Source organism: Columba livia, chromosome 6 (genome assembly GCF_036013475.1).
Source record: "Columba livia isolate bColLiv1 breed racing homer chromosome 6, bColLiv1.pat.W.v2, whole genome shotgun sequence".
NCBI lineage: Eukaryota > Metazoa > Chordata > Aves > Columbiformes > Columbidae > Columba > Columba livia.
In genome coordinates this window covers 29,894,698-29,914,922 of record NC_088607.1, presented here as the reverse complement: position 1 = coordinate 29,914,922, position 20,225 = coordinate 29,894,698, and the positions used below count along the sequence as shown (strand labels likewise).

The window sequence follows — 20,225 nt, the reverse complement described above, 5'->3', positions numbered from 1 at the left end:
ATAATGCTTCCATTACATACCTACTGACAAAATAACCAAGAGGAAATACTTCCACTGATGTTAGGATATTTTTTTTTTCAAACATATGCCTACATAAAGCTGTATTTACCTCCTACAGTGCCACATACTAATAACATACTGCTGCATATTTCAAACTCCAGTAACATCCCTTTAGAGCACGGAAATAAAGTTACATTATGCTGATGCTTGTTAAAGTGACAACAGAGATGATACATCACATTCAACTCACTTTACTGCTCATGAATTACTGCATATTGTACCTGCATCTAGTTGTATCAATTAAGAAAAAATCCATGGGGAAAAAAAAAAATCCTGAAATTAAAGTATCATTCATATTAATAGAAAACAGAGCTATGTTCATGGTAATTTTCTCATTTTTCACTGAAGAAAGAAGCCATTAACATCCCCCACAATGTGAAAAGTATCACCATAACAACAACTGCCCCATTTCCCTTATGGCTTCGCATATTTTTGTTATTCTAACTACAGCTCTTCAGAGCTGTTCCATGCTCCTTCAGCTGAACAACTGAATAGCAACTTGCACTCCAAAATGCATCAAGAAATGCAGTACAGCATCTCCAGAAGATCTCAAGACTTAGCTGGTTTGATCCACCACAGCCTGAGGTCCAGGCACTGAATTTTGTTGTCCCAACACACCAGTGAAAAACAGAGCTCTACCATCAGGATGCTCCTCAAGGATGTTTTTTCTTTTTCTTTTCTTTTCTTTTTTTTTTTTTTTTTTTTAGCTTCCTTTTAACAATTTACCTGACACTGCCTTCTTTCAGCAATCACTCAGAGGAGTGTTTTATTACATGTTAAAAGACAAGATATGTATTGAAAGTAGCAATTTTATTTGAGTTAAAATTATTTACAAAAACCCAAAGACATACTTCATGAAACTGGTACAAACTATTTTTCCTGCCGTTGGCTTTTGCTCCAAAGATCACAGCTGAGAAATACTGTATAAAATAAAAATAGGATTGGATTCAGAAAAGTACTCTACTGTTCTAATTTCCAATTGAGAGTATTTACACAAATATTTACAATGGAAAAAAGTTACTTTAAAACTTTAATTTGCAAGTTGGCCTCAAGTACCCTTTAATGCAGAGTTATTTGAGGGTCTAATACACAAAAATGCACTGCAGTTCACAGGGTGATTTCTCCCCGCACCCTCAAAAAAAAAAAATCTGCATTTGTCAGTGCTTGACAATTAGTTACATTTAAAAAAACCTGTTAAACACTGAGGTAAATCAATTCTCAAACAATTACCAGTGTAACAAAGAAAGGTAGTTGTCCCTGCTTTCCCCCCTCACCACATTGGTGTTTTATTTTCTCTCGCCATCTCTCCACAGAAAACTATACAATCCAATTGAAATCCCGTAAGTAAAAACCTCCTAAATCAGAAAACTCAATGGGCAAACTCTTCAATAATTTCCTCCTGATGTAGATCATTTACAGACAGCTCCTTTCCCTCCCTCAGTATTGAGATTTTTTTAAACAAAGGGGAATATAACCTCAAAAACGTTTCTAAGTTACACTGATACACTAAGTTTTAGAAAGTGATGAGAGAAAACGCAAAAAAGTATGACCAACATAGGATTTTTGCCGCTAATCAGTTACTTCCTTACAGAATTCCCAACAATCTGCATTATCAAAAATAGGAAGACATAGAAGGCAGCCACTGTATGTATAAAATTTACAGCTGGCACTGATACAAAAGCACGAGTTCTTAACTTTATACATGGAGATAACACAAGATCTAAAAGCAGGTTAGATTTCCTGTTATTTCCCCCTCATTATACATAGAACTAATATTTTTATGGCTTCAAGTTTTACAAATTCAATGGAATAACATGATGTAACTACCTATACAGGTATTTAAAATTGTTGATGAAGCAGATCTCAGAACAGTCTGCAAATATTCAAGACCACCTTAATAAAAATAATTACCAATTCTGTTGGTCTGAATAACGAGTGCAAGAAAAAAATGCTAAAAAAAATTATGTACTTTCTGGGATTCTTTGTTCCACTTAAGTCTTCAAACACAATGCTTTGCTGTGAACTAGACCTCAGACTGAACAAAATCTTAGCTATATCAGCAATTTAAGGCTTTGTGTTGTATGCATTTAAACTTTGTCATACTACAGAAGAATGAAATAGAAAGATTATGTCAGCTGGAACCATTAATCCCTATTGATGTTTTAGCTGCTTTAAAATTCTTCCCCCTAAAACATCCAGATTCTTTGTATTGAGCATTATAAAATACATCTTGAGTGCTTCCTTGAAACAAATTAAAACAGCATTTCAAAGACTTTGCTTATGAGAAGTGTAAACTACCCTGGGATTGAATATATATATATATATACTTTTTCATTTAAACAGGGCACAACTTTTTACAGTTACTATTTCTTTTGTGAATAACATACCCTCAAATGGCTTTGTGTGTTTATGGGTTTGCATGCTTCTAGGAACTACAAAGTGTTATGGTCTATCAGTTTACAGTACATGGGCCATGATAGTTTTAGAACTGAGAAATAGTTCAACAACCTAATTTCAATCAAAACAGTATAAAAAATAAACTATCCAATCCTCGCCTCTTTGGATTCCAACAAATTTTAAATATAGACAGTAGTTAAAATCACAAAAGTATTTAAAAATTTATATTTTATGATTTTGGAATAATCTAGTAATAAAAAAGCAAGAGCAAATTAAACTCAAATAGGAGCGGTGCTGCTGTCCAGAACTTCTTTATTAGCACATTTGTTTGATACCTCAGTAGCTAAGCTGCCTTTGCACCTGGCTGGCACGAAACAGTGGCTCAACAGTAAACAGCAGTTGCACTATCAGCAGCAAGTTCTTCCCCTTGAAACTTGTCACGAACAAAGCAAGAAAAAAGATAGGGAGGGTAAACCCTGCCAAAAAATATTTAAATACTGCACTGCATCATAAACAGCATGGTGTCTTTATTTACTTTCCTCAGAACCTTTTTCCCCTCATTTTTGATAGTTGCAGATTGATGTAGTAACTGTCTTTTGGAAAATGCTGAACGCATGGTTAAGAGACCAGGTAGCCTTAAAAATCCGAACATGAATGACACAGACGAATGCTCTTGGTATATCGTTCAAGGACTTCTTTCATGACTACTTCTTTTGTCTAAGGGTTGCTCCAGCAGCGAAGTTCAGGATCTAGCAGTGTTCCAAGTACTCAATCACCCTAGAGATAGATTTCTGGCCTGTTGTTCCAACAGCACACTGCAAAATGTAACAGAAAACAGAAGTAACAAAAAAGCACTTTTAAGACGTCTTTAAAATATTTAAGAGCTACTCTCATTTCGGAATTCTAGTATTTAGAATGATGTATCAGTACAAGCAATTAGGTTCAGGCAGAAGATTCAAAATATTTTCCTGACCAGTCACAATCAAATGGAATGAAAGTAGCTTTATTCCATTTACTACCAAAATAATGACAGACGAATGAGCTTTCAGTATTTAAAAACAAAGTCACCCTGTGCTCCTCTAAAGAAACAGAAAAATGTTATATGCTTCTACAAATGTAAAGACTATTAACAGAAAACACATTTACAAAAATATCTAGATACATGAATTTAAAATATATATTACTTACAGTAAGATTCATAAAACTGAGAAATTTTTTGAGCATTTCAGTCATTATCGAGAAGTCCCCTTCAGGTAAGTACTCCCTCACAGTAGTCACATTTATCTAGGAAACAGAACGATCTCTTTTAATTTGGGAAATATTTTTCTGACACAGAACTATATTACTCTGCATGTGAGATGCAATAAGACATGTAGATTCAAAGCATTATTAAGACGGTTTTTGCTGTCATCTCTATGACTGAAGTCCCTCTTAAGCAGTACTCACATGTTTTTGTTCTAGGAAACAACAATTCCATTCCACCCCCCCCCTCCCCCCAATTAAAGATCATTGCCACCATCAGACCCCCGTGGAACTACAAGATTATCAAGAACTAAAAACCCAAGAAGATTTACTTTCCTGACATGGAATCTCCCTCTATAATTATGAAGGGTTGAGAAGTATTGAATTCACCATCACTATCACTTCAAACACGGAAACTGTACGGAAACTAATCCGTCAAGAGGTACAGAACAGCATGGTAAAGACTATTTCTGCCACCATGGTAAATTTAGACAAGCCTGTAGGCAGGTTTCAACCTCATTTCATTTGAGCATATATTTGACAGGAGAGTTTATGAAGTTCTCAGGCATTACAGTTCCATATTTTTACGTCTTAAATTCAGCTTTGTATTATGTATTTCCAGTCTGAGGCAGTCATCTTCAACTACTATAGGCATACACAGTTTCATGTGATTTCAATGGAGGAAAAAATAAAGCAGACTGAGAAAAAACAAACAAGTCCGATGTTAATTTGCTTATTCAAATTACTGAAAAATAAAGCAAGCTTTTATAATTAAAAGGTGAGCTAATTTTCCTTTCCCTTTCCAAAGTAAATTCATTTGTTGGATAAGACCAACAGTGAAGGGGAGAGTCATGGAAGAGGTTAAATATTCAGTTCCAACTGTTTTTGATGAACATACCAATGTTCAGAAAATTTATTTTGGGTGGAATATCTCTGGCAACTTTTCACAGAACTATATAATCAGTGTAGCTTCAGCAATGAACTAGCTCACCTCAAATCCTATTTTAATAAACCTATTTCACTACTACAAACTATTACTTCACTAAAAACTGTATTGGACTTAAGAGCAAGTTATTGACTTATTCCCTTACCGGACTCTCTTGGCAGAGACAGCCCAGGAGCAGGGCGGTGTAGGAGGCCACGATGCAGTCCTCCATGTGCTTCCCAGCGTGCTGAAGAGCTGCAAAGAGACAACCGAGTGTGTTGTGTTCACTAAACAGCTCCTATCTTTTACTGCTTCAAACACAATCTTTCATTATTGTTTTTCAGAATTCTTTTTTCCCCCCTGAAACAAAATGAGTTTTGGACTGAGACTTCAGAGACAACAATCAGACAAACTCTGTACTTATTAACTCAGCAGCACATTCTTGAACAGAAAAACTGTTCCTTTGCTTTCAACTCATTACATTGTGTAGTATTTTATTAATGGCCATTTTAATGTGCAAACTGTACACTTAACACACCAAAATACAAATTTAAATGTCTCACGTGATACTACAAGCCAGTAAGACTTCCATCGAACGAAGTCTGTCCTACTAAGGATAACAGATACAGGACTTTTTGCTAATGATGCAGTATTTTGGGCAAACCACAAATAGCTGCAGACACCAGTTGATGGAGCTATAAAGAGGATGAAGGAAATAAAGCCAGGCTGGAAAAAGTCATATACTTCACCTACTATTAGAAGTCATACACTGCACCTACTAGTAGAAGATTAGTTAAGAACTGATGTTTTAGACCTCATACATTTTCCAGAGACAAACTACATAACTCGGCTTAGAGATACTCAAATTCCTGGAAGAAACTACCGAAGATGCAGCACATCAAGGCATTACACAGGTACCTGGGGTACCACTGATGAAATGACAAGAACTCAGACACAAAGAAGATGGGGACAGAAGTAGCACACACACCAATAGGGATGGGAGGAAAAAAAAAAAAAAAAACAACACATCTTAAAAGTAGCATGAAACAAGAACAGATCATGATATCTTGGAAAACAAAATTAAGGCAGGTAACTTTCAAGGAATGTTTCAAAAGAATGAGATAGAAGGCCTACAAGCCATCCCTTCCAGAATAGTTCCTACACAGTGTCCCTAAAAAGCTGTGTTTTTTGTTTTTTAAGCAACTGATAGAAGGTACTATTGAGAAAATAAAAAGTAGCATAACTTCTTCCACTTCTCATGCTGCAGCTCTGAACTGCTACTACTTATGATCTGTAATGGTTTCACCTGGGGGATGGACTGAGGAAATCCCAGCCCAAGAGACTGCATGTGGATGGGAAGTAGAGGACAAGGTGGGAATTTATGCAATTGCAGAGTTCTTTGCCTTTTCTGAGCTCATGGCAACCAGACAACGTACCTTTATTAAGATCAAGTTCTTCATCGTCTTCTTCCTTCTTATCTTTCTCTTCAGTGCTATCTGACTTTTCTGTGGAGACCCACTGTATCTCCCCACTTGTCTCTTGCCATTCCCCGCTCTTGTCGTGCTGAGCAGTAGGAGCTTCTTTAATCAGTTCATCTGTCTGGCTCTCGGCCAGCTGTGCCGCTCGCTCACGCTCAAGAAATAGCTAATGGGGAAAGTTTCAGGAGAATTTCTATTATAAATTAAACCTTAAACACAATGAATTAATAATCAAAAGTTTATTTCCCCTTCACAATTCACCCCTTAATACAGTTAGTCTTCAATACTTTTCTTCTCAATAGACTTTTCTTCTTCAAGGGAAAATATAGTTTATCCCACCAGTACTGCTGCACTCTACAGCAGAGGCCTCCCTCCCTCCCTCCCTCCCAGTCCCTCCCCAGTGCGGCACCAGTTGCAGGCTCCTCTTGGGCATCCTAAATGTTTAATCGTTTTCTTTGAGACACAGCCTGAAGACTGAAATTCGCCATGTTCCTGTCCCATTTTGTCCTCTACCAATTCTGATTTTCTTTTCATGCTAGCTATTCCCTCTTGGGTCTCTCTGCTTTTCCCTTGATATGTAAAAAGCAAAAATTTGAAAGAGTAATTTAAAATGACTTATCAAGGATGTGACTGAATCTGCAATCTCATATTGTGCACTTATATCTTGTGAATTATTCCTCAAACCATACAACTACCAGTTTTAGATACTGCTTTGCTGAGCTGCATACGTTATTTATTATTATTTTTTTATTTTTGTCTGCTGCTAGTCAGTTATTTCACATAGTTAAATAAAAGAACTGCTAAAAAAGTCCATAAAATTATCTGAATTGAAATAAAAAAGGCTGTTATTTAATTTCCTTTTTTTTTTTTTTCATTTCAGTTTGCAAGGTGGAAGCCATTCACCAAAATTATTGGTGGATTTTTTTGAACAAGTTAGACAACACAGCATTTAAGAATGCTGTTTCACATCCAGAATCATTACATCCATATTTTATTGCCCTTTTAAAGCATGATACTTTTTATTTTTTTTTTTTTTTTTCAGTTTCATACTCCCAAAAAGGTTGTACTTAAAAAAAAAACAATCTATGGAAGTGAAGTATGTAAGACAAGAATAGCTTAGAATTTTTACAGTTGGTTTATAACACAACTAGAAGACAGACATTTAGGAACAAGAAAACTAGAAATAAACCATATAGGAACAAGAAAGCTTTACGGAGCATTAGAGCAGCCTTTGGATGTCTGTAATAATGGCACCACTGTCTTTTACCAGGAAAGCTATTTCTGTAACGGACAGCACTGAAAAAGTCAAAATTGTGAGCAGCACCCCTCTTCCCTCGCTGTGCTGTACTACTCAAAATGCTAAACAGAGAAAAATTCTCACAAATCTTCATTGCTTAGTTCTCCCTTCCCCCTTGACAGTCTGATAATGAGGAATGGTGACCACTACAGGAAAAACGCATTTCTTACCTGCACTAAAGCCTGAACAGCATCAATCTGTCCAGTTATCTTTAGGCTCTCATCTCCTTCTCCCGTACAGAATGAGTCAAAAGAACAGGATGTTTCCATATTGACAAGACAGTGCCTGTTCCGAGCACTGTATTCTACTAGATTGATCAACAGACCCAATCCCTGCAAGAATTGGAGAGTCAGAAAAGATTACACACATGAAAAAAAGGGTAATTTAGCAAAGAACATTATCTAGATAAATGTCTTCTTTGTGTGTCATATTTCTGAGGATACATAACTTAGTAACACACCTTTATAAAACAGAGGGATCAGGATCTCAAGACATATGAGGCAAAGCTGAGATCCCTGTATACTGGAACTTGCATGCAGGAATCTCTGTTTTTCCAATTCTGGACATTTTTAAAGATGAGATTTCATTTATAGATTGGGGATTCAAGTGTCCAGCCTTCCTTTCCATAAAAGTGCCTTCACATACATCATTGCACAGTTGCTATTTAGGCCACGCAGACCCATTCTACATAAGCAGAGATACATTTGACAAAGCCTTTATCTCAAACAATAACATCCACTGTATTTCTAAAGTTGAAAAGAGATCTGAAAATTAGATAATTCAGAGACTTCGCTACATCTCTTTGTTTATGTAGTGCTGTAGTTTTTCCCACAAAACACAGGGGAAAATGGTTAGAGCTCAAAACCACACAATCCTTACAGAAACCTTCTTTAAACACCTCAACTAAGTGTGTATATATATAAATATATATATATGGTCAATGAAAACTGTAGATGCTGCTCCCTAATTTGGAGCCAGAGTAATAAAAGGCACAAGAAGGGGACAAATTGTTTTATGTTAACGTAAAAAATACAACAGCTTACCAGCACCCGAATATCAAATCTCTGTTCTTGAGGTAGGAACTTTGGAACCTGCAGCACACAATTCATAGCTGTGCCTATCAGACCTTCCTGTTCACCTGTTTTTGTACTACCCCATTCTGTGAACAAAAAGAGTTTTAAGGCTCAATTTTGAAAATACTCATTTTTATAATCGTAAGCAGATTGATAAAAACCTTTTAGCCCTAAAGACAAATGGGACTCTCTTAGCCAAAGCATGCGTCTTAACACTTAATACCTGCAATTGCTCATCCAATTTGCAAAGACAAATTACTGATTACTGAAAAGCAGGCATCTACCATACATAACTACTGCATTCTACATAGAAAAAATGTCATCAGGGTGAGGAAAGGGTTTACATAGATGTTTTATCTGGTGCTTTAACACAGAATATGCAAAATTTTCCGGTTTGTTTTACCATTATCATTTGTCAGGTTGAGCAAGACCCCAATGATGGCCCTCATGCAGTCTTCCACGGCTTTACCCACGTGGTTAGTTACATTCTGGTGAGGCAGAGGCTTATTGTCTGGTAAACAGATACTGTCTTCAGCACGATTATATCGCTGGATTAACTCCTCACAATGCTGCAGTGCTCTACAGGGAGAAGATGCAGAACAAAATTACCTCCACAACATACACGACTTTCCACCTTTATAGCCATTGTACCAGGAAAAAACCTCAAATACAGAGCTTATGCAGAATTTTTCTGATGCACAGATGCCCAGACTGTAGGGAGAGATAATAAATTTATAATCCATAAAATCTTTTATGAGTTGAACTCAAATCGTGAAAACAAAAAACAGGAAAGCTTTTTGGCTTAGAGATTTATCAGTCTGAGATTTCAAGAGTGAAAGTTAATTTTTCTTTCCGACTTCATCACATAGTCTTACAAAAGATATCTCCTCTCCCTACAAACCCAGCCTCTTGTTCCTCTGACCATCAATACAATATTATTCTAACAGTGCTATCTAAACGTTCTCTTTTCTGTCTTCAGAGTTATTTCCAGTCTGTAAGAAATAGATGACATATGACGTGCGAGCAGTAAAATCTTCATTTCATAACAGTACTGGACCACAGGCAAGATTCTACTGCATGACATTAGTTTGATGTTAAACTGACACCACTGATTTCAATTACAAACACAACTAAAAACGTCAAAAACATCTATTGGTCTAAATAGCACAGGGAACTGTGAGGGTTTTATGTTTGGGTTGTTCTTTACTTATTTTTTTAATTTAAATAAATACTCAAAATATCTAAACCACAACCATGAAATTATGCCTCCAATGAGATCTGCAAAGTCAAATTTTCAGCTTAATTTGTTCTCTTATGATGAGCAGTAGAAGAAGGATACAATCTCTGCCAGTCAACTGAGACCTCACCTAGATTGATAAATGGGTTAGAGATGTTTGTACAGCGTCTTTGCCAGGGAGAGCAGCTAAGAATAGAATTTCACTATTTTAATTCTTAGTTATACTGTCAATTCTGTTATGCTCCATTTCAGTAAACACTTAAGCATAATGAAAACACAATAAATAAATGTAGCTTCCCAGTTGCCCTCTTCTGTGTTCATATTAACTTGGTACAGAAGGAGATGAATTCACAGTTTGCGGCTTCTCCAGAACCAACAACAGCGTGACTACATTTTGTTAGCACTCAGGTAGTTACCAATACCCTCACCTAAATGAACTTTAGCATTACTTCATGAAAAGCAACAGTGGAAATTGTGGGGTTTTGTTCCCCATAGAATCTTCTGGTATAATATTTTCCCCCCTATAACGTGCAGTGCTCTGCAAAAATGTCTTTTTGTTATAACTTACTTAGCTGAGGAGACTATGAGTTGTGAGTCTTTGTATGCTATCAGATAGCTCTGATTTTCTGGATTATGCACAGTTACCTAGAAAGAGGAGAAAGTAATATTAAAAACAGTAATTTTTCCTTGAAAGAGAACCATTCCCTTCCACCACCACCCCACTTGATTCAGTTGCACATTTCTTGGTTATTATCCAGTGTAAACGTTCACTTGTTGTCCAATATCTCCTTGGAGTTTTCACCTTGTCATTAGTCACATAAAATTGTGGCACTGGAGATAAATGCATGTTCCCTGATACAGTAAGTGCAGAAACTGTGTGGCAGAATATTCTGCCAGAACAGAACACTGAATCTATATCCTGGAACTACAGTATCCTAAAGTGTGTAAGTGTATATCTGCATGTAAATATACATAAATATAAAACACAGAATACAATTATATATATAAAATGTTATTTTTAGGACTTGACATCACCTCCACTTCTGAGAGCTTATTATACTTCCAACCATAAAAATTAAGTTTTCCCTTGATTACCTTGACTGAAATTCAGAATCCATTTTCAGAAACAGTAAGTTATTCTCTATACTTGCATTATTTGGTGTGTTGATTTTTGTCATCTCTCCCAAGCTCCTAAGGGTCTTACTGCATCACAAACCACCCTTAAGTTCAAATTTGAATATTCTACCACTAAACAAGGCTCTTCTACTGTTGCTTGGAAATTCTATCTGTCAAATATAAAAGCAGAAATTGGATCTGAAATTTCTTCTCTCGCTGTTCAAAAGGGAGGTGAAGAGCTAAGTGCCATTAATTTTTACACAGGCACCCCTGAATTAGGACTTCAGCAAGTGTTCATCTTTCTCAGGTTTTAGCTTACTTTTCTGCTATCTTTGAGTCTGTCCTTCTATTTTAGTGCAGAAAACAAGTCACCGTTGTAGCTATCTACCCTCTAACTTGGGTTTAAAGTGTTCATTGAGATACACTGGCCTGTACTCTGAACCTGAACCTTCCTGGTGCCCACAACATACTTCTGCTTGCTTACTGTGTCACAACACAAAGATAGCGACACCAGTAGCAAATATGAAACTTGGGAAGATAAGGCATTGTAGAGAAGCATATGCTCACAATTTCTGTCCGTTAATCTCTACAAAGGCACTGTGTTCAACGTTCTTATCAAAAATTATCTACCATACATGCTCAACTGATTACAAGACTAGTTTGATTTTCAGGGCAGTTTTTTCTTTCAGCACTTAGCCAACCGATTGTTTGAAAGTGTCAATTTGTAAAATATACATCGATTTATTGCTTCTAAGAAAACACTGCTTCTCAAATGATCTGTTGTTACTAGACACACAATAGAGAGTCAAACTCATGCACCCAAAAACAACACCCATAAACAGCACCTTGTTGTAGGAACTTAAGAAAAAGCATTATGTTACACTCAGTTATTCTTACCAAAAATAAACTTGCAACATTTTACATGCATACAGAACAGCAAAAGAAATTTTCAAACATTCCACAAACACCAATAAAGATCAGAAAGTTAGTCTCTTCCATAAAAAATAAACAACATTATAGTGTTATTATGTAAGTGTATATTGAAAGAATGTAACAATGAAAAAGTCTGGTTGACAAAAAAGCGGTTTTCAGAAAAGCAATGCAACTGCTCATACTCACACTTTCTAAGACCCGTAAACATCTTTCTGCACCCCATAATGAAGCAACCAATTTCTCTTCATCTTCATCGCTGCTTAGGTGATCCACACATTCTTTAACTAAACAACAAAAATAAGGTGTTTTCTGCTATCAGTAAGAAGTCTTTAAAAGCCAAGAGTACAAACAAACTACTCAGAGAGTTGCTATCAACCTTGCTTTACGCTTCATAAAACTCTAATACTAGGAAAAAATCACCAAGACATGATCAGCATTCAAAGATTTTCACTTCTCCAAGGAAACTAAAAAAAAAACAAAAAAAAACCCCTTACAGTTTTGGCTTTACAAGTTTGTGATTGTTGCCACAAATTGCCTATCTGTATATTTGATTTTCTACTGACAATGAAGAGATAGCACAGCACGGCTGTGTTCCCTAACTGTAATGCACTGTTTTGTAGAAAAGAAAAAAAAACATACAGCACACATTCTCCCCACACTTTATAAGTCTGATATAGTGTCCAAGTTGAATGTTTTCATCTCTTCAATCCTTCCTTTGTCCACCCCTCTGCTTAGTGAAGACCAAGCTTTATTCAGCTCAAGAATTCACTTTAGAAATGTCCCATTTGCTATCTGAGAAATGCTGATCCAAAAAAACCTAACCAAGATGTATCTTGGAAACAAACCATTTCTGCCTGAAGTGCTGACTTCCTCTGGGATATTTAGTTAAAATATCAGGCCTGAATATAATTCTAGAAGACCGCAAAGGAGATTTTCTTCTAGAATAAGGCTGCTGTATTTGTGTGCTGTACAGGGATACGTAACATAATAATCTGTTCTGCCTAAGCGTAAGCCATTTTTGATCTCACACATTATATGCAACATTATACACATTCTGTTTAACCTTAAAACTACTTTCAAACCCGCATGCAACAATTAAAGTCACCAATATTTTCCAGTGACTTGATATTTATGTACTTTATTTTTAACATTGCTGAGAAAAACACGTTTCTATTTTTAACTACAGAAATGAAAATTAAGAAAAGCCAACATCTCAGTAAGATTCACTGATTTTTCACACTGTCAAAGCAGCATCTCCAATATACCTTTATCTACAATATGATCAAGACCACCTAGAAGTCGCAATTCTTCTTTAAACCAGTCTCCAGCTCGTTTGGAGGTGAGAGACAGTAACGTCTCCATTGCCAAATGCCCGGTCTGAAAGAGTTAGATTCCAGAATTAGTGAAATCATTATATGCAGCTGTATCCGATCTATCAAATCACACAAATACACGTCATATAAAAGTATAAACACAAAGGTACAGGCTCTAAGTAGAAGAACCACCAGAGGGAGCAAGAACGGACTGAAAAATATGCGTGTCTTAAAAAATGAGTCAGTACCGTAAAGAGGTACTTTGCATTTTCAACTTATTCTTGATTTTATTAATAGCCTAGAAACCCCAAGCAGCTCCTTTCACCTGTTTCTCTTGTTATCAAAAGAGACAAGTGGAGGAAGGAAATGGACAAATGAGCCAGGCAGGAGAAAACCCAAGAAAAGCCACAGCGAACACTGCTGCTCTGTCTCCCCAAAAACATTTGTTCTGCTGCTTGTAGAATACATTTGATTTTACTGTAGGTGTTTTGTGGTTTTAAACTCTTTGAAGATAGAAATTAAACTAAAACACTGTATAAAAATCTCATTATATTTACTTTTGTCTTTTAACAAGGAAATCATATCAAAATTCAACAACAGCAAAGATAAATTTACTCCCTGCAAATGGAAGTTGACAAGATTTTAGGTGATTATCTTAGTTAATCCCCTGCAATGTTTTTAACCAAACTAACGTCATTTATTAACTCATGACTACAACTTGTTTTTTCCGAAGGCTTCTCATAAAAGTCAAGTGTTGATAATAAAACATATATACATATAAATTTACACCTTCACAAAAGTGACTGGTATAGACTTCCGTAACATCTGGAAAATGCACAGGCAAATACCACCTACTTATAAGCTTAACAATTTCATATATGGTACATAAATACAACAATGAAAAGTCTGAGAAAAAGCCATAAGATCTCATTAAAGCAAACTGAGCTTAACCACTCTGGAGTTGTGTTCCCCCCTGACACATTTGATCTATGATGCTTCAAGGAGGGCTGTACTGATTCCGCGCTGTGCAGCACGATCCGGGACACCAGTTCAAACCTCAGCACCTCCTGAGAACATCAGAACTCCCCAAGATGGAGGGAACACCCCTTTGTCTTGGAAAACCAAATTATAAATTGTCTGAGGCACCCCAACATCTTCGGTTGCTTTCCTTGTTTTCGATATATTGGCTTCCAAGGAGGAAAATAAAGCTGAAGACTAGTCTTCATAAAGAGTAACCACCCAAACCTAGTTACTTCTGGTTTTCAGAAGCAAGCTATGCAGGACACTGCCGCTGATAAGCACAGAGTTCAAACAGTATTTCTCCAGTGGAAATGGAAGGGTCCTTGAGTCATAAAAGTGTTGGGGGGTGGACACAACAGAACACAACAGCAGCAAATCTACAATAGCCCCATCCTCCCCGAGTCGGCAGCATCTCAATTGCCCATCCGTGAGGAAATGGAGACAAAGCTGCAATTACTCCTGCAACTGCTTCACCACCCGGGAATCTGCTAATTGCCAAGAGCCACTCAAGCAGCCCCCCCAGGAGGGAAACCAAGCACACTTGGTTACAGAGTGTTCTCAGCTTACCACTGGGAGATACAAGATCCAAAACCTCACACTTTTAAAAACTGCAAGATAAAAAACCATAATGCTAAAGGAGATGAGGATATTTTAAGCAATGGATTAAGAACTTCCCATCTGAAGCCAGCCAAATGAGAAAGCATCTTGAGGGAGGAGGGGAGAGCACCTGAAGATGGCAGCTTGACAGAGCCCTAAGCTCTCTGAAGCTTTCCCATCCTCTTCAGATGACTCCCGTCACTTCTATAGATTGAGCTTGAACATATTGTAACACGGGTGTCTGAAATTATGCTTAACCTAAACCAGACTGATAGAAGCTGCTTAAAGTCTCCTTAGAGATCTTAACAGCTACAAAAGATTTAGTTAGCTTTCTAAAACCCTTCACCATGAAAGCTCAAAGGCCACACAATATTTAAAATACGGTGCTTAGTTTTCTACCAAAGGGCAATAAGACTTCAAAAAACGCCGTGAGAATATAAAATTATATTTACAACACTGGGCGTAAAACTACTTTTTTTTTAAAAAAATAAAATGAATCAAATCTTGTATCCCTTTTGCTTTTGGAAAAGTAATCCATTCTATCCAATTTTTATGTCAACTACTACGAAATTCTAGCACCAAAGGTCCAAAATTCTTACGCTTTCAACCTTATGCTGAGAGTGAAAAAACAGAATAACCTCTTTCACCAACTGAAAAGAGAAGTCACTTTGGAAGGTTTTTGTTCTGATGCTACAGAGAGAAGGCAGCTGGCAGCATCAGCCACAGGGCTGTGCTGACTGACAGGCAAGTGCCATTTGCTAACATGGAGGCAAACTTCTTCAGGTTTTATCACCTTCTAAGCCAGCAAAAAAATCTAGAACAAATTCAACCCACTGAGATCTCCTTTTCACTTCTGGGTTTACTAATTTTTAAACTTCCATAGGGGTCTAGAAAACAGACTCCTTTGAATACCTGTTTGAATACTCAAAAATTAGTCCAATCTAACTTCCAGATAGTCACACAAACAAACTTGTCTGTGGGAAAGAGACCAGCAGTAATGGTCATCTTCATTTGATCTGTGTAAGATTCAAAAAAATGAAGGTGTAACCAGTTGGGCACAAACTGGAGTTACCAAAGCACCTGCTGCAACCCTTCTGTTTCTCAATGGACATGTCTGGGTCTGAAAAAACACAGATCTTCGCCCCCAGAAGATTTCCATCTTTGTTAGCGTTTTCTGCCTGTCATCTGGTACAACACAGAGATTACTTGTTATATCTCATGACAGATCTATGTGAAAGCAACTTTATCTTCTATATATGAAGTTCATTATTGTCTCAACTTACCATTGCTACTATCGTAAATTGGAAGAGAACCTAATCATCTCACTTGGCTTGCATATATTCTCTAAACACTATATAGTCTCTGCTGCTAGATGGTGCAGCTGGGAGGGAACCAGTTTCCATCTGTGACTATACAGCATTCAACACATTTACAACAGCTCGACATAATTTTAAGAGATAGAGAGGCCTCAGGAAAAAAAAAAAGCTGAAACTGCTGGCCTGTGATGACAATACTCTTTACTCACGGGCAACTTCCTTGCAAGACAGAGTGCCTTTTAATATATCCTCTCCCTTTAAAACCCATGCTTAAAAAAACCACAAAACTAGAATTCCAGTTCATGAAAAAGCATCATGCTAGCTCAGATCATAACTACAAAGAAAGCTCCAATAGGAGACAGTGGTCTGTGTGGCTGGATGCTTTAGCCATGAGGAACCTGTACCAGCTGTTCCGTGCTTAATAAAGGGAGCTGTCTTACACATTCCAGTGCCAAAGATATCCTGGCACTGACAGCCTGTGAGCTACGTGAGCTGCCTTCAGTGCCAAAACAGCACTGAAATAAGACACTGATTATACAGATTCCTAGCTGATCACCACCTAGAGAACAAATTTCATTCTGTGTTGATATCTTCAGATTGTGTCATGGGAATTCAGAGAGTAAGCTGAAAGTGGAGAAAACAATCTCCAACTCCCTCTTCCTTCGCAGATTTCCAAGGCCACAAAATTAATCCCAGCCCCCTGCAGGTCTCATAGGCCTGTAGGAAACAAGCCCGCAGCTGAAACTCTGAAACAGTTCTCCATTGTCACCACAAACTGATCACCCAGGTTAAGAATTATGTCATCAATATCATCTTCCTCCCTCAAAATTCAGCTCTTTTTAATGCTGCATAATAATGACTTCTCATACCAGCTCAGCTATCTGTTCCATAGCTAGAATTTTGGAAAAAAAAAAAAAAAACAAACCAAATCCTTCCTGAACTGACAAAATAGCCACAAAAACTACAAAAGAAAATGCCAGCTCAACAAGACATATCATCTCTTAATCTAACCTAAAATGGAATACAACTGCAGATTACTAGCAGGAATTGAAACACTACTTGCAGAGATAAAGCTCTAAAAAGCTCAGAAGCTTCTCCCGTCGAGTGTAAGTATTATGTGAAAAATGGCAAAAACCTAATAAGAACCTTTAAAACATTAAAAGGCTATTAAAGATGTTAAGAAGTTCAGATCATACTAACATCTGTTATACTGAAATATGGTGAAAGCAAAAACATATTACTAATTTTTGCCATTTATGACCACTCATCTAGTCAATCTGTCAGCAAATCTTTAAATATACTCTTTCAAAAGCAACTTGCAACTTACCCTTTATTTTTCAAGTTAGCTTGATGCTAGCATCGAACCATGGCCAAATTTATTTTTAAACAAAAACAGTTCACTCTATTGCAGCTGAAGATACATTCAGAAAAAACAAGTATGTTTGAGAAAGGAAGGAAAAAGTCATCCACGTTTATGGAAATCAACAGATCTGCCACCACACTTTGGGCACAGAGAAAGCAGTTTCTGTAGGACGGATTTTTTTTTTTTTAATGGGAGAACCTGCACTATATTTTCAATTTAACACACAATACTCTTATTCCATGTAAGAACCCTTGTTCTTTGTGAAAGTATATATAAAATTTGGGCAAAGTAACAGAGTCAAATGATCTAAATGTGGTCTTTATACACATGGCTATTTAAAGTGTTACTTGTTTTTAATTGCTACCTTTAACTAGTTATCCTTAGTGGGAGTGAATGGTGAATCAGACAGGTGAAGAACGCAAAAACTCGATCCTACTAACAGCCTTTTAGAAAGGAAATTTCAAATTTAAAGAAGAAAATACTCGCAGTGCAGCCGTATATATATGCAGAAGGTACAAAAAACATCATAAGACTCCTTGGCTGCGAGAGATGAGATTAAGGATGATACTTACAAGTTCCATTTTATTAAGCATTCCACTACTGTCATGGCTTTCAGATAAAAGCATGATACCCACCGTGATGTTTTCAAGATCAAGATGTTTGTTGTGAACCGTTTCACACAGTCTCCGAATTTTTTCCTTAATTTTATTCATGTCTTTTTCATTCAGCAGCTTGGCAGAAGAAGCATCTTGTTCCAATTCTAAAAGCCGTATCATCAGATCTAGACTAGCTCTGTCTAAATCCATGTTCAAACGATCTCTGCTCAGAATGTACATTAGAGCTGCTGTACAAAGGGACAAGTTCTTGGGTTGAGAGAAGAAAGAAAAAGGTTTTTAGTAATCATGGTAGGCAGACCTTTCACAAAGTTCAATAAACAAGCTGAAGATTTATGAAAGAAAAAGCCTCACAAGTCCCAATCTACACCAGCATTTGCATGAGCATTTACTGTTGTACATAGACTCCTTCTAGCACATTACTAATGCATTCTCCTAACCAATACAACTGCAACATAGAGCACTTAATACATTTACAAAACCTTAGTAGAAAAGCAGGGTTTTCTATTTTAAAGGGACTCAGTGCTACAGACAGAATAAGAAACAGAAATGCCAGTAACACAGTATTACAGAAGAGACAGATGGCAGAGGAACAAAGTGAAAAAGCACAAGGTACATGGCAAGGTAGGTGAACATTCTGGTTCGATGAGATAAGCTGCTGACAGCAACAGAAAATACAGAGATCATGGGGACAGTGTTTGCATGTGGAGGGGGGAAAAAAAAAGCATGCTTGGTGACATACATTCCAATTCTGCCAAGCAGGTCCGTCAGTCAATAGCTTACCCAAACCTTTCCAGCATAAGCACATTTAATTTCCAGGGGAATTCTGCTTTTTTGGAAGTAGGCAGAGTACAAAACAGCTTCTCCCCTACTCCATTCCTATCAGTCCTTAACAAGAAAATGTTATTATCTTCACCATCCCTGTCTTACACAGAATTGGTGTACAGGGTCCTCTTACTGCCCGAAGAATCTTTCTTCAAGGCGGAATCAAACTTAATCTTTGTGAGGACTCAGAAAAGCAAAGGCAGAAGGTGACTGCCAGGAAGGGACAAATGACAGTGAAGAAATCAGAGCAAAGGTATTTGTCCCTAGTGCTGGGAAGTACAGCACTTGCACCAAGAAACCATCTGTCCAGGTGAGCTCCCAGTTATGCTACGGAGGAGAAATGCTCATGAGAACTGAGCTGTGCAGGACACAATACTTTCAGAAACGTTTGGAGGTATCTGAAGGAAAGAGCTGGTGGGGGGATGCTGAGGTGTGTGTGTGTCTTACTGAGTTCAAGCCTTAAGAGTCAACATGCTGCATGCATCTATTCCATTTTTTCCTTTATAAATTAAAAATTGAGAAAAGTTTAGTTCTGAGATGTGCACGTTGTAAAGCCCAACAGGAAAGAGCAGCATTTCTATGTCATAACAGATGAACATCTTGTTTAGATTTCAGCCAACCACCAATGCAATCATTAGCTGCTTCCGTTTATTTTAGAAGCAAGTGATCATCATACCTGGTCATACTAAGTAGTATCAGCATTTCCAAAACAAGATTAGGCAGCTGACAGTCTATTAAACACTATGTTAAAACTCCTTCCTGTCTGAGTCAACGAAACCCTCAGGTGAATAAAGACTTTAACTACCAAAGGCACATTTGGAACACCAAAGGAAGCAAGAGCTTCCAAATCTACATCTCCTTTCACGAACACAACCAAACCACAGGGTTGGTTAAAAATAATGATAATTAAAAAATCTTAGCTGTCAATATCACTGCTCCAGGCCCACCAGATAAAAGGCAGGAAGCAATCTATGTGGCTTCTCTACACAGACAGGGTATACATTGTCTTCACTTAATTTCTATTAACTTCCTCCAATAAACCTTGCAATTTTATCATTTTAATTAGAGAAATTATTTACTCTGGACTCAGGTGCTACTGTTTTAAACTCAGAAATGTCAGGTTCCTAGAAGAACACACTGTTCCTTCAGAACAGCAGTTATTACAGGAGGACACAGGAGCACGTGCATCCCAGTGAAACCAAGTTTACTTTGCTAATGGTTGTTCAGCCAGTGTGGGACCCAATAAAGCAACATCTATGAAGAACTACTTTCTAGTGATCAGCATTATCTAGGTGAGCTCCCTGGTAAAAAACAAACCAAACCAAACCAAACAAACAAACCCAACTTAAGCGACTAAAGGAGTTTCTATCAACTAGAAACTATGCACCTTTTAACAGCGGTAAACTGCTGAATTTATAA

At 37.2% G+C, this 20,225-nt stretch overlaps 1 protein-coding gene across 7 annotated transcripts in view; it reads right to left on the bottom strand.

Annotated features, from left to right (window-relative positions):
- Positions 1-851: 851 nt before the first annotated feature.
- Positions 852-20,225, bottom strand: part of WAPL (WAPL cohesin release factor) — a 144,591-nt gene continuing 125,217 nt past the window's right edge. For all 7 annotated transcript variants that reach the window (XM_065067746.1, XM_065067744.1, XM_021297294.2 and 4 more), the window contains 11 exons: positions 18,003-18,230; positions 13,024-13,135; positions 11,945-12,042; positions 10,278-10,354; positions 8,876-9,051; positions 8,443-8,558; positions 7,570-7,731; positions 6,061-6,268; positions 4,791-4,879; positions 3,646-3,741; positions 852-3,272 (listed from right to left, as the gene is read on the bottom strand). In XM_065067746.1, the coding sequence (XP_064923818.1) occupies positions 3,207-3,272; positions 3,646-3,741; positions 4,791-4,879; positions 6,061-6,268; positions 7,570-7,731; positions 8,443-8,558; positions 8,876-9,051; positions 10,278-10,354; positions 11,945-12,042; positions 13,024-13,135; positions 18,003-18,230 (1,428 nt within the window). In that variant the 3' untranslated portion in view covers positions 852-3,206. The remainder of the gene's footprint in view (positions 3,273-3,645; positions 3,742-4,790; positions 4,880-6,060; positions 6,269-7,569; positions 7,732-8,442; positions 8,559-8,875; positions 9,052-10,277; positions 10,355-11,944; positions 12,043-13,023; positions 13,136-18,002; positions 18,231-20,225) is intronic.